Consider the following 14,289-nt stretch of genomic DNA (forward strand, 5'->3'; position numbering starts at 1 on the left):
TTATCCTATGTGCGCCACGCTCTTAAGGCTGGCACGCACACGGAATTTCCGGAACATGGTACAAAATGATTCGGATCTTTCCGCTCCTCTTGATTTGGATCGAATGGAACTGTTCAATTCATCAAATGGACGCGTTGAACGAACCAGACAGACGCTTGCAAGTCGACGGTACAACGGGGACCGCAGCCTAGGAAAATAGTCCTACTCATCGAGACAAAACTGAAACGGCCAGTGCAACATTCGAATGCATTCAATGTGAGTATAGGATCAGACTGCAGAGCGAAACGACAATCACCATAAACGCCTCCTGGTAAATGGTGAAGAACAGACATATCGCAACATGCCGAGTTAGAGCATGATGCAGTCAGCAGTTTCGGTTCATTCTGTCACACTTAACAGCCAATCACTGAGGAAAAAAAAAATTGTCTTCCTATTCAATCAACAAAGAAGAAACAGGACTACAACAACACGTGTGATATCTCTCATTGACTTGTTGATACAGTGATAATTTTCATTGACTTGTTGATACAGTGATAATTTTAAGAGTCGGGGTACCTGAGACTTAAGAAGACGTGTCGCTAAGAGAGTCTCTCTACTAGCTCAAAAATGTCCTTTAATCTCTGGGACAATTTACTGGTTATGTTGCGAGTAATCCTGTGCTGGAACTTGGTGCTTTTGAGCCAGATGATGTGAATATAGACGTCGCACTTGCAGGAGCTGTGATTTTGGCCCGATTTCTCGATCTTATATTTTAACTGCACCTGCAAATACAACGAAGAAAAACTTTTCAGGCTTGTGAGACAAGATGTTAGGTAAGCCAGGCAGCTCAAGGAAAAGCAATGGCAGGAGACTTTGACAGAGAAATTGAATGAAAAAGGCTTTGAGTGTCCAGAAGAATGGAAAAAATAGAAGCTAAGACATACTCGATAATACTCTTCAAATGGGATATTGTGGAGGGCCATGACCTCATCGACTGTCCACCCATCATCAGTAGAAACTTTCTGCTGCGTGATGGTGACTTCCCCTCCAAATATCGAAATGTGGCGATTGAATTTGTATGAGACCGAGCGCTCAAAGGTACCAGGCTTCACATGTTCCCATTCAGTAGCTGAATAATTAAGGCAACCGGATTTTTCCATGATTTGATGCTCCTTCTTCCCTCCACCAAAGAGTTCCATCAAGGAGCTTATCTGCACGTCGCTCGAAATGTCATCCCATGCAGTCATCCAAGCAGCCAGCAATGCATCAGGAAAAAAAATGTTCTCGACCTCTCCATTGGTTGGCGAGTGAATTTACTGACTGGTTTGGTTTGACTTGAAAAGGACATGAAATGAGGTAGGGAACCAGGAACAGATTATTCCAGATTCCACTTTTGCAGAATTATGAGTACTTTATGGGGAAAATTATAAAAAGAAAAGAAGAAAAAAGACGTTGGTCACAGGCACTAGAAACACACTGCATGGCCAGCATTTCCATCCGGAATAACAAGTGGCAGTCAACTATTCAACAAAGGAGAAACAACCAGTACAGATAGAACACCTAAGTAGTCGATTCTACATCATATACAGCCTTACGAATTTCATAGGAATTCACTTTTTGTTGCCCAAGCCCCAAGATACAAGGTTCGAACAATTTGACATCTCTCGGTTCCTAAAAGGAGAAGTTGCAAGGCAACATTACCAAGCAGAATTGGGAAAGATTTGTCTGCTTACCTCAATAGGGAGTTCGGCAGAGTAGATTATGGACATGTCTGCATCTTTTTTATCCAGAATGGTCGCTTCATCAACCAACACAGTGGTGTTTTCTTGATCATACTGCTCTTTGGCAATCTGCTCTGTCTGCTCAGGCATCAGAGCTCGGGTCCTCCACAGGGCCACAATTGTCCTATCCACCAAAAATCATGATCGATCACCTTCCACTTCCAGTAATTGCATTCATTTAGGGAAGTACAATGTAACACCTATACCTGCTTGCTGAATTAAACGAAACAAATGATTGAAAATGGAACCTAAGCCTGCCTTCTTCATCTTGAGACTTTGCGCCGTGCATTGCATCCATACCTCGACCCTTACGCAAAATGATGACAAGGGATGGACTACCCACAGAAATGAATGAGGGTGGAAGCTCTTGAATATCTTCAATGTCTTCCCAAAGGAAGAAAAACCTGGTTTTATGACCAAACAAATTGGCGTAAAACCCGACAATTCTTGAAGATAGGAAAAGGCGGCCCTACATCAATCAATTGTACAAGATCTAAGCAAGCCATACTTGTTTGAAGGATAAACGTCATGCAAGAAGAAAATGAGAAGCAAATTGAACATACTGGCCACCAAATCAGATAAACTAACACATAACAACATCATGCATATAAGCCCACCTCATTCAGGTCTAACATTAGTCACAAAGAAATGTTCAAAAAGTCCCTTATGTTTGGTAATTATAGCTCTTTTCTTCACTAGCATTTATGTCTAGTTTCTTGGTCAAGCAAAAAATTCACCTTGAGATTCTAATTATCTGTGTTGCTTTACAAATCTTTTCTGCTGCTTTGGCATATTGCCATACAATTGCAACTTCCAAGAATCCAAACCTAAAAAGGGTTAGAAGCCACATAAAGAGTAACCCTTACGCACAAAAGAACCAATTGCAGCAAAGGGTACAGCCACGAACGGGAGATGTGATTAAACCTGTAAAGGCAATTTTCTCTTGAGCGAACAGGCAAAATCACTGATGAGAAACTCGTCCGGTGGCAACTTGAACAGTTTCTGGAATGTAGAATTTCTGTGAGGTGACCTCATACTCAACTGCACATGCCACAAATCGAATTAATGACATGTCATTATCATCAAACTGAACAAACAATTGTCAAAACTAGAGTCTCAACAATGCCTACCTTCTTTCCCACTTCCTTCTCCATCTTTGTTAGATACTCCTTAATTGTTTCCACTCCATTGTTGTTGTCCAAAAAGATTCTCAGGTGCAACTTCGACTGAGCAGACTGAGCCAGCTTCCCCTCAAGGAAGATCCACATATCCGCAAGATCAGTGGATGTATGTTTCAAAAAATTGATCTCAGCATGCCCTAGAGAAGTGGCCTGATCAAATGGACCATCGAAATCAAAAACCTCCACATCTAAAATTGAAGGCGGTTCTTCCATAGCATCAAACTCCACTATTTCTGCAAAATATGCATCCAAAGGACTTATTGTTAGCCCATGATATGATGGAAACACAAACGGACCTGTACAATATAGGGTCTCACCATTCCATTGAGGATCACAAGTTTGGAGCTTAACAGAACTCGTCTTTGTTCTACCATTGCATGTGAAAACCACATATGGATCAGAATATCCGGTTGAAGACAAGGATGCCACGTTCGTCCCTTCTATCAAAGCTATAGTAAGAATCCATCCATCACCTTGGGCTTTGATGCCATGGTCGCTACCTAACAAAAACACACGGCCATGCTAGTTAAGATGGCTTAATCACTCAGAGTCAAAACGGAGGTTAAAGTGTGCTTGAAATGTCATGAAGCACATACCTCTCTGCAACCTGGCTTGCACAAAATGTGAAGCCATGTAGAAAACACGTTGCACCTGAATGGTTATTATTCCGCATGCAATGAGCTCTCCAAGGCTATCTGGCAAATCAATACCTAGGAATTCCAAACCCCGTGGTTCACTAGGCTTGCAAAGTAGAATGTGTATAATGACATACACAACCATACAAATGGTGGAAAGCATGGTGAAATTGCAGAAGTATTTGATGGCCAATTGCCAATCTGACTGCTGTTCATTTTCCAGGGATGCAATGATCTGACCTTTGTCCGACAACTCTGCAGAATCCAGTGTCCTAAAACTTTGAGCCAGTAAGTTCTCAAAATGATAAAAACTGTCCTTTAGACCTTGACGAGCACCTCCTTCGATCATACCTCTCATCACGGTTTTCTGGTGGAAATTCACCCTCCAAGAGATTATTAGACGTGCAGACTCTTCTCCTGATCCTTCTTCTGGTCCAGGCATGATCTTGTAAAGCAACTCCACTTTGAATGCATTCCCATAAGGAACCTCGGGAGTACTTACCTCTACAAAGATAGCAAAGTGTTTTCCATCTGCTTTAAGGTAAGATTGTTGCTCGGTCGCTTTCACAGCCTTCACTAACTTTGTGGCAGCCTTAGTAGAGGTAACAGTTCGTGTTAAAAGTGGCGGATCTTCTTGTTTCAACGTCCACAGCTCCTCTTCTAAATCTGTCGTTCCCTCCAGGTTAGCCAGGTCTCTCCTGAACTTAGAGTCTGGTGCAAAGAGAAAAATGTTCAAATCATATGGTCGTACAACATAGATCTGATCACACAGAATGCCTCCTTGAAGGTCTTCAGGCATTTCTCTTTGGCAATCCCTTGACTGCATCATTGAAAGAGCTTCTTCAAAGCTGTAATCAGACTGTTGTTTTTCCACACAATCCTCATAATCTGATGGAGTACCAGATACTTCTGATGAGGCACAAGTTTCTGACACATCCTCATGTTTGGCAAAGATTTTCTCCAAACGATTTGCGATAGCCTTCATCCAATGTTTCCCATCTTGTATCTTCTGGGCTTGAGATTTAGCTAAAGCCATCTCTTCTTCAGCCTGATTGGAGTTGATATTTGAACTGGGAAAGAGTGGACTGTCGGAAGACGTGTCCTGGAGACTTCCATGCAAGGAAATCGATACAAGTATCTTCCCTGCATTGTGTGGTGCATCAAATTTTAGAATTAGAATTACTTTTCCCCCTGGCAGACAACTTTATAAGTTTGAATGGACAATGCCACTAAATCTTAAGTGACGAATATGTCCAAGGATCGAAGATAAATCTCGCATTTAAAATGGAAGCCGGGAGACAAAAACAAAAGGATCCCAATGGCAGCATTCCACAAAGCGTGGTTTCCAGATTTAGCACCTTATAAAGATAGTGTTGATGTGTGAAAGGAAATTCTCGTCATGGGTTATATAATGATTTCAGATGCTTGGTAAATTGATAAAATGACTTGTGCCATCACATGTATGATCTATATCCAAATGCCCAGTAGAATTAAATATGCAAGATCAACATAGGTAATCTGGACTGCTGGCCCACCATGGGATCCAAAAAAAACCAACCCAAGTTGGACAAATCCATGAGGGGACATTTTAGCAGTAAAATTTAGATATCTCCAGAAAGGTTCCCCATAGTTTTCACGGGGAGAGAAATTAGTTGCCGCAGGTTCAAATGCTGCATGGAGGGACACAGACCCAGTTGCTCAACCTTATATAACCCGACCAACAAGGTCATTAAGTTCCCAGTTCCCTAATGTCTGAAAAATTTGTCTTCTTGAAGAAGCATCATCACAAAAACTAGTTCTAGTCCTTGACGATCGGCCATTTCCTAGTTTAATAAATTATCTTTCTCAGTCAGGACAACGGTAATGCGCCGTAATTTTCCTCTAATCACCACAGACTCATTGCTCTCCTCAACATCCGCATCAACACAAACTACTTAAAGAACAGCTCTACAATTTGCCCAAAGACGAATAACAATATGAAATATTTGCACATCTCGGACCTGATCCCGGATAGACAGATCACAACATATGCAAGCAAGATAAATGGTCATGGCGTGCACATTACTAATTAACTACCCTATTCACGTCACACCGCTTTGATCAAACACGACAGGACATGGAACACACTGACCGCAATCCTTTCGTATGAACTTCCCCGCCTTAGGCTTCCCGACGGCGAACCACGTCGGCGGCAATATCCGGTTCTCCTCGTCGGCGACGGACCAAACCGGAATCTTGACCCGACCCAGCAATTCCCCCGACGAGCCGAAGAGCCCCCCGCGGCCATCCTCATGGTGGTAAACGGACAGGACCACCTCCTCCTCGCAGTCGTGCACCCTGAACACGAACTCCTCGTTCCACCGCGGGTTCTCGGCGCGCTCCACGACCCTAGTCTTGGACTTGAGCTTCCCGACCTGGACCTTCACGTACGAGTCCCTCACGGGCAACCCCTTCGCCTCCAGCACGTACACGTACACCCTCATGGCTGAAGCAAACGACCTCGGACGAGTCCTAGAGATCTCGAGTGGGTCTGCTATCGGTTCCGGATACGGAATGCGGGCGTGCGTTCCTGGTGGCGGTGGAGGAGGTGGTGGTGGTGGATGAGAGAGAAGGAGAGACGTTGAAGTGGAGCCACGGGGGGAAGGAACGTGGAGGCGAGAGAGGGGGACACGTAGGAGATGGAGAGAGAAAACATCGAAGAGTGCAATGGAGGGGAGAGCAGAGGCGGTTCGGTTCCGGCGTTTCGGAGACGTCGAGGTGAGGACGACAACTTCTCGAAGACGGTTTTTTTATCTCGAAGCTTTTAATGTTTCGGTTTCTTGGAATTCTTCACGTCCTCTTCTAGGAAAAGTGTGAAAGAGAAGGTGATTTTTCGTGGGCATGGAAAATAAGAGGCTTAGACCAGCCGGTGCTTTCGCTGTTTCCTATACATTTCTAGGAGATTCCCATTTAGAATTGTCAGAGAAAAACGAGATTTGGTAGTTGAACGCAGCCTTTTGTAATAGAATATATAGACTAGAGTGGCTTTGATTTGATTTGATCTTCACGAGGATTGATGGGGCAGTCCTAAATTGCTGTAATTATTCAAAGTAGAGTAGAGTGGCTCTTTGTGTTCTGCGGTGTTACGCCATGTTTTGGAAATGACACGATTTTCCACGAGGGGGTCGCGCTTTTTCCCTTCGTCTAGATGAGATGACGAAAGTCGACACCAACATTAGCTTAACGTTCGAAGTCAACGCCGTATGTTGATTTTTGGTTGTCGAAAAAGGTAAGGAGGGATGCATTGCGACATGGTACGTTCATGGGCATCCGACTCTATTAAGCCGGCGATCTTATCGTCATCCTTATTCATTTATAATGAAAAGTCACCAAATGATGCTCAAATATTCACATTGGACCGTTTCATGTAAAGCCTTTTTGTGAAAGTTATATAGTGATTTCTCGATTATGGGCTTGGACTCAATTATTTGCATCGAGTATTTTCCATTTAAAAGTCTTTCCTTAGAACGCCCGCACTTGGCCAAGGTTGTTATTATGCCCATGCTCTCTAGCCAATGCCCGCATTTAACTTTTATGCCCATCGGGCCAAGGTTGTTATTACGCCCATGCTCAAGTCTATGGACATCCTTCTACCAACGTGACTGTATAGTATTGTTTTTTGTCCAATGCTTCCTTATTATGATTTAGGGAAAAAAAAAGGTGTATAAATGTTTTATTACCTCTTATATCATACATTTTCTTTTCGAAATTGAATTGGATAAGGACTTGCAGATCAAATTGTCCTTTACCAGGTGAAATATAGTGGCCCTCTCGTTCACAAGGAGTATAAAAATCTATCTTATTTTTGGATGAAATATAGTGACACCTTGGCTAAATTCCTTTATCTTTGAAGGCCTGCTATTTTTTTTTTTTTAAAATCTTTGCGAGTTGCTTTTGTACTTCTTTTTGTTCAATCAATGGAAACGGCGGGAAATGGCGATTGAACGTTGGCAATTCCTCTCAACTGTCGCTGTAGGAGTTCCACGTGAGTTTGTTTTTCATTTCAATTTATAATTAACATTTAGTGTATTGGGAAAAGTACAAAAACATCATAAATATATTGTATTTATATCAATTTAACCATAAACATTTCAATCGGATCAATTAAATTCTAAATATTTTTACAGTTGCACCAATTCAGTCAATTCGGCCAATTTAAGTCGGAAATCAATGACGTGAAAGTCGGCGATCTTATATGGCATCGTCAGCCAAAATCATCAACGTAAGATCGTCAACGCTAACGTAGACATCTTAAGATAATTCCTTATTAATTTTTCAATTTTTTTATTTTGTATTTATATTTTCCTTTTTCCCCATTTTCTTTGGATTATGGTTGGTATCGGCCATGGACGGGGGCCAACGAGGGCCCTCGCCTAGGCCGTGAGGGTCTCACCCTCGCTGGCCCCTACCTATGGCCAATCACTGACAATGGCTAGTACTGGCCACGGTCCAAAGAAAAAGACAAAAAAAAAAAGGAAGTTTAAAAAAAATTGAAATTCTAGTAAAAAATTATTTTAAAATATCTACATCAACGCCATTGGTGCCACGTGAGATTGACAGCATTCAGGTGACCGATTTATAATCTAAATTATCAGATGGACTGAGTTAATATTAATGTGAAAAATTTAGGATTAAATTGGTTAAATTAAAATGTTTACAAATGAATTAATATCAATGCAATAAATTTAGGATTTTTTTGTTACTTTTCTCTCAATTTATGTATAGATTCTCATTTAGCATGCACTTAAGAATGTACTTTACAATAGGCAAATCAAACCATACGCAGCGGAATGGATAGAGCTAGTTTCCGTTTTCCCCTTTCTTCTTTTCCCCACCAGCAATGTAAGAAAGATTATTTAGGTCTACGAATAATTCGATCTATACGAGTACAATCACCGTATCCGTGTCAGTACGAGGCCCATGCCCTAGTCAATTCGAGAACCCAATCCCGCTCCCAAAAAAAAAAAAAAAAAAAAAGAAAGAAAGATAGCGTCCTGCAGAAGGTGGAAAAAAACCGAGCAAGGCGGCAGTCACTTACACGCGTTGCGTTCGGCGAGGGGCCGAAAGCCACGAGCCCCCTTCCACACGGCATCGGAACGCGCACCGGAGCTTTCGAGGATCGTCCACCGGCGATTCGGCACGAAAGAAAGATCTCTCCCGCCCGCGTGGGAAGGGGAACGAGCGACGATAGCGAGAGATCGAACCGACGCGACCCAGCACGGTCGCTCGAAATTTGTACGTCGTTCGGACGGAGGAGATGCAGTGAAAAGACGACGGAAATTTTGTCTCCCTTGCGAATCGGAAATCCAGGAAGAAAGACTAGTCTCTATGAAGCACGAAGGCTTTAAAAAAAAAAACCAAAGCTCGAGAGTCCATCGTCGTCATCCTTTTTCTGCACCTATACTGTAACATTCAAATTTCCTACTGCTGCTGTTCGAACTGAAACTGTATAGTTTTCTCGATTCTCATGGCCCTACTACTGCTACGAGATCCGACCTGGCCTTCGCTATTGGCAGTAATTGCGGCAGCAGTGAACAGCGGCGCACGCGACTCCGGGCTGTCCCGGACCGTAGAAGTTGCGGTAGCGGCCGATCGTCGGAGATCCGCCGCCGCCGCCGCCGCCGCCGCACCCGACGCCGGCGGCGATCCTGGGGGAGAAGCTCCGGCGGGGGCTCCAGCCGCCGGCAACGAGCCTAGGCGAGTCGCGAGGGGAAGAGCCGGAGCTCGACGCGGCGGACGGCGACGGGGAGAGCGGCGGCGGGGACGCTCGCTCGCGCGGCCTCGGCTCGAAGAGGACGGCTCTGATCTGGAGGCGCGCGCCGGGAGGAGAAGAAGAAGCAGAAGATCTCGATCTCCGCGAAGCCTCGTCGTATTCCTCGATCAGGTTGGCCAGATCCTCGTCGGACTTGACGGAGACCAGGGTCTCCAGGTCGCCGCCGGGCAGCTTGCACTTGAGCGCCGCGACGGGGGAGCCGCAGAACTCCGCGAGCTTCGCCATCAGCTCTGCAACCGCACATATCTCTCAGCGTCTCACTAAACCAAACCATCGATCGAAACGGAAACGGAACCGAAAGCGAGAGGGGGAGGGGAAGGGGTAACGCACCGGCGTAAGAGACGGAGCGGTCGACGGCGAGGATCCGGGTGACGCCGCCGACGTAGCGGAGCTTGCCGTCGGGCCGGCGAGGGAGGATCTTGCCGCCGTAGCTGCAGAGGAACTTCAGCGCGGCGGCGGAGCTCCGGTGCAGCGCGGTCTCCTGATTCGCCGTCGCCGTCGCCGTCGCCGCCACCATCTTTTCCTTCGCGGGGAGGAAGCTCGCTGGCTGCTGGCTGCTGACTGCTGGCGGTGGCGGTGCGTGGGCGAGAGGCGTTCGTTCGGGGGGAGAGAGAGAGGCGGTTATTTATAGGGAGGAGGGGAGGAGAGGGATTTTGGAAGTTTCCGTTTTTGAGCGAGCATCTTTGACGAAGCCGAGAAAATATTGGTTACACAGTAGGGGCCAGCACAACAAATAAAAAGAGCCTTGAAGATGTGACACGTGGCAAAGTGGGGCCCAAATTTCTCTCTCTTCTCTTCTCTTCCCTCTGTACGTTCAGACCCTCTCTCTCTCTCTCTCTCTCTCTGGACAAGCCTGGCTTTTTTTCAAACCCCAACTAATTTGTTGCGTTTTTACGGAATGCTCTTTTTGGGATTTGCAAAATCTCAATCCCCAGCCTAGCCATAAACTTTTTTAATTTTGTGAGTTTAATCTTGCGTGGTGTCCCAATTTAGTTCTTTCGACGAGCGACAATGTCCCAAGATGACTAGTAATTTTTTGGCGAAAAATGTCTGGAATGATTGTATTTGATGTTCTTGTGAATGTTCAATATTAAATTGATTAAGTTAAAAAGTTTTAAATCAAGTTGGTATTCATATAATGTATTTTGGACTAATCGAATAATTTTTTTTCTTATAATTTCAATATGTCACTTGACATAAAGTTCACTCGTATTTTAAGTAACATTTCCTCTAATAGGTTTTTGCACATATTTATTACGCATAACGTCACCAAATATCTTTATTGTAACCGTTAATTTCTTTTAATGTTAGATAGAGCTTGGACATATATCTCAATCATTGTGTATATATATATTTACATATTAGCTTTTTACTTCAATCTAAGTGGCATGTAACGTGGAGATTACCATCAATGTGAGAATTTTATCTTTATCTATAGAAGAAACAAAATCCTTCTTTTACAAGTTACGATTATCGGTAACTTTAGTCGGGCAAAAAGTCTGAGTCCTACTACTAATTCCTGTCTCTTTTACCAAAAAAAAAAAAAAAAAAAAAAGAAGAAGAAAACAAAAAGAGAAAACTTCTGGTGCATGCTATGCTTTTGATCTTAAAACGCCACGTGGAGCTATGACACATCACCCCCTTCCCCTGCAAGTTCCCAAAAATCTCTTGCTGCCAAATTATAGGTCATGATTATTTATATTTAAAAAAAAATTAGCCCATATAAAATGTTTTCATTATTGATAATTCTAAATATTTTTGTAGATGATAAAAAAATTTCTTTCATTTTTTTACAAGTGATATAATTAGTGAAATAATTTTTAAATTAATAATTTTTTGCCAAATAAATAGAGTATATTATTCTAATCATTGTCCCTTTCGTCACGTCACTCTATCTTTTGACTAGACGCCACTCTTAATCGTCTTTATGTTGGGATTAGTCAAATTCTGGTTGATTTTCTAATTTGAAATTTTCAGGGTTTTGGATTTTATTTGATAACCGAAAATAAAGGATAAGGACAAGAGAGAGGGACGGATAAAGTGAAATGTCTGAATTTCCCTCAGGCTAGTTGATAACAAGGGCACGGCTCTTGGTCCAATTGTGAAAAATGGCAAATTTGCACTTAAGTCCTGTGATCGTTGCGTCACGTTTGTAATTACACAGCTAATTTTAAACCTTTTGAATTGTCCACAGACAAGTACCTTGATCCAAAACAACGACTCCGTTCTCGCATTGCAATTCTTAAAAGTGAGAGGATTCAAAGAAAAAAGGAAGAAGAAATTCGAGTTCTTGCTTCATTTATCTTGCAAAAATTTCATCATTTGAAGGTGTTTGGACAATTTAAAATAAATTAATCAAAAATATATTCCTAGTCAACAACCCTAATTATCATTTCCATAATCCTTGGTGTCCAAAACCCAGTCAAGCACCTGATTTCAAATTCATTGAGACCGGGGTCGATCTCAATACTGTGCTCAGGTCATCAACATATGCCTAGGACTTTAGTTTGGGTCCATAAAAATTGTGCCCGGGTCCTTAGTGCTCTAATAGAAATACAAGAAATTGTATCAACGCATTAGCTATTGATTTATATTTGTAATTAACGTCAAAGATGCTATAATTCATTGGTTTACTTCCCCGGAACCTCAAAAAAGAAAAGAAAAGAAAAGCTTATGGCAAAAAAGTCTAGTGCTGCCTTGTCCAGGATGGTCGCTTCCGGTGGCGGGAGAGGACGTGGAGGTGGACACGTGGAGGCGCGTGAAATCAGCAAAGGCGACACGCGGAGCATGCTCGGAATGGACACTTCGCCGTTACGTCGATTTCAGCTGAGGAATCTTCTGAGCTTTCAGTTGAAAATGTATTTTGTTGTATGGGTGAAGGACAAGGGAGGAGGAGGGATCGGGCTGACGTCATCCCACCACTCGGCATTGTCCTTGGGAAACCACGACGAGGATTTCGTTCCTTGTCGTCTTCTTCCCGGGGAGAATGGCAACATCCCAAAGAAAATTACTTTATTTGAAAAGAAATCACAATGAGGAGATAAAAACCATTTCTTTCTAAATAATCATAAGAAAAAAAACAATAAAATAAGAAGGAGCTTCGGCGGCCTCTCCACACCCACAAGATTTGATACGAGCCATAATAATAAATCACTCAATTTTTGATAGTTTGAATTTGAAACGTTCTTTAAATTGAAAACGCCTAAATAAAATGATGAATATGAAATTTGAGAGAATAAATGGAATAATCAACATTGAATAAATGATTTTTTTAAATAACTTAAAATCAAGCTATTTTTTTTTTTGTCGGTCTCTACTTATTCCCACTCTATACTCACTCGGACTTTTGACATACCTTGCTAGGGCGTGGGAGTAAAACCACTCGAAACTTACGCGTCCCTCCCCAACGAGAAGGTGGGGATTTGAACCCCTCACCTCCTCATTCCATATTAGAAGGGTGGCCACTGGAGAAGCTATTTCTTGTTCAAATTCGTGATTTTTTAGCAATCTTGAACAAATTGTAACCATTATTCAAGTTCCCACACCATGAGTAAGGGTAGCAAATTCCCGATTTGTTGGAATTTGATGCTAGAAACTAAGGTCTTAAAATCAGCAATCATCTTGCAAGGCTTCCTAATTTTGCTACCCTATCTATAGCGACGACGACATGCGATGGATTGCAGACCTCTCAAGGGGGAAGGTGAAGTTGGTGATGGAGAGAGGCCGGAGATCTTCAATATAGTCAACAACCCGTACATCGATAATTGTGGATGCGACGATGATGGTTGCCTTGAAATTCTCTCACCTCCTCTCTGTTGCAGTCTCAAATCTATATATTCGTGTCACCATGTAGAGGCAATGTTGGTGGTAGGCTGGTAGCTATCTTTGATGGCAACCATCGACCACAATCATAACACCTAGGGTTTTTCAACGAAAAAAAAAACACCTAGGGTTTTTCCTTTTCTTCTATTTAATCTAATTGGTTTTAATTAATTTATTTATTTTTCAATCTTATTTTGAAAGATCAGCCACCCATGGATTTTAAACGATTTGGATGTCACTTACTCAACAACATCTTGGGCTCGTGATTTTTTTTTTTTTTTTTTTAACTTTTTGTGAAAGTTCAAAATTTTATTCAAGTATAAAGAGAATATGAGCAAATTATGTTGTGCCTAGCTTACTTATTATGAAATTTTCAAGCAATCCGAATTAATTAAAAAAAGAAAAAGAAAAACTAAAGTAGTGAGTAAGCGGTCAATTCATACGCACGCCCTTCTTTGGTAATTTGGTAGAAGCGGATGGCTCGTGGAAATATCTGTCCTATGAAGGCGACAGAGAGCTCAGGAGAATCGCTGGTCTGGCTTCATTCAAAACCACTTGATTTTGAGAGCCTTTTGCTAAAAATAATTTGATCCGTCCACACATGTCAATTCTTCATTGATTGATTGGAAGATGCTCACTTTAGTGCCAAAATTTTTCACGTGGTCGTTAAATTATTACTTTTTGTAAAAAAAAATCAATTACTTCTGTGCCATTTCTGATTTGAGTAGTCAAAAAATCTGTCTATGTCATTATTTCAAAATAAATAGTCCGACGTAGCTTAGGGGATGATGTGATGATGAAGACGAGGAAGGCAATGAAGACATGGATGCATAAGTTGATGTCGAAGAAGAAGAAGATGAAGATGAAGATGAAGATGAAGAAGAATTTTTAAAAGGTAAACGTTTGCCGACATTTATTTGCCTTATATCAACAAATCAAGGGTAAATTCGTTTTGTTTTTAAACCCTGATCCCTCAATATCTCTCTCTCTCTCTCTCTCTCTCTCTCTCTCTCTCTCTCGTTCGTCTTCAGTCACTGCCGGCCTATAACTGGTTGATCCTTGACTCCACGAGATCTTGC

At 42.3% G+C, this 14,289-nt stretch overlaps 2 protein-coding genes across 2 annotated transcripts; both read right to left on the bottom strand.

Moving 5' to 3' along the window:
• Nucleotides 1-333: 333 nt before the first annotated feature.
• Nucleotides 334-6,367, bottom strand: LOC104417749 (C2 and GRAM domain-containing protein At5g50170). The gene is made up of 9 exons (XM_018866548.2): nucleotides 5,708-6,367; nucleotides 3,538-4,719; nucleotides 3,259-3,441; nucleotides 2,891-3,174; nucleotides 2,685-2,801; nucleotides 1,967-2,229; nucleotides 1,713-1,884; nucleotides 924-1,190; nucleotides 334-761 (listed from the first exon to the last, which is right to left on the bottom strand). The coding sequence occupies exons 1-9, from the start codon at nucleotides 6,057-6,059 to the stop codon at nucleotides 579-581; spliced, it is 3,003 nt and encodes a 1,000-aa protein (XP_018722093.2). The 5' UTR covers nucleotides 6,060-6,367; the 3' UTR covers nucleotides 334-578.
• A 2,517-nt stretch (nucleotides 6,368-8,884) lies between these two features.
• On the bottom strand, nucleotides 8,885-9,970 carry LOC104434250. The gene is made up of 2 exons (XM_010047222.3): nucleotides 9,719-9,970; nucleotides 8,885-9,618 (listed from the first exon to the last, which is right to left on the bottom strand). Exons 1-2 carry the CDS (start codon nucleotides 9,903-9,905, stop codon nucleotides 9,122-9,124), a joined length of 684 nt encoding a protein of 227 aa, XP_010045524.2. The 5' UTR covers nucleotides 9,906-9,970; the 3' UTR covers nucleotides 8,885-9,121.
• Nucleotides 9,971-14,289: the final 4,319 nt, after the last annotated feature.

This window comes from Eucalyptus grandis, chromosome 2, assembly GCF_016545825.1.
Source record: "Eucalyptus grandis isolate ANBG69807.140 chromosome 2, ASM1654582v1, whole genome shotgun sequence".
In the NCBI taxonomy this organism is placed as follows: domain Eukaryota; kingdom Viridiplantae; phylum Streptophyta; class Magnoliopsida; order Myrtales; family Myrtaceae; genus Eucalyptus; species Eucalyptus grandis.

What these genes read in the sequence shown, in the direction of transcription:
- LOC104434250 (XM_010047222.3), bottom strand. Translation starts at nt 9,905, where the DNA reads ATGGTGGCGGCGACGGCGACGGCGACGGCGAATCAGGAGACCGCGCTG. An exon ending in CCGCTCCGTCTCTTACGCCG is followed by an intron (nt 9,619 to 9,718) that starts GTGCGTTACCCC and finishes GTGCGGTTGCAG; the next exon opens with AGCTGATGGCGAAGCTCGCG.
- LOC104417749 (XM_018866548.2), bottom strand. Translation starts at nt 6,059, where the DNA reads ATGAGGGTGTACGTGTACGTGCTGGAGGCGAAGGGGTTGCCCGTGAGG. An exon ending in GTTCATACGAAAGGATTGCG is followed by an intron (nt 4,720 to 5,707) that starts GTCAGTGTGTTC and finishes CACACAATGCAG; the next exon opens with GGAAGATACTTGTATCGATT. An exon ending in GCAAGCCAGGTTGCAGAGAG is followed by an intron (nt 3,442 to 3,537) that starts GTATGTGCTTCA and finishes TGTTTTTGTTAG; the next exon opens with GTAGCGACCATGGCATCAAA.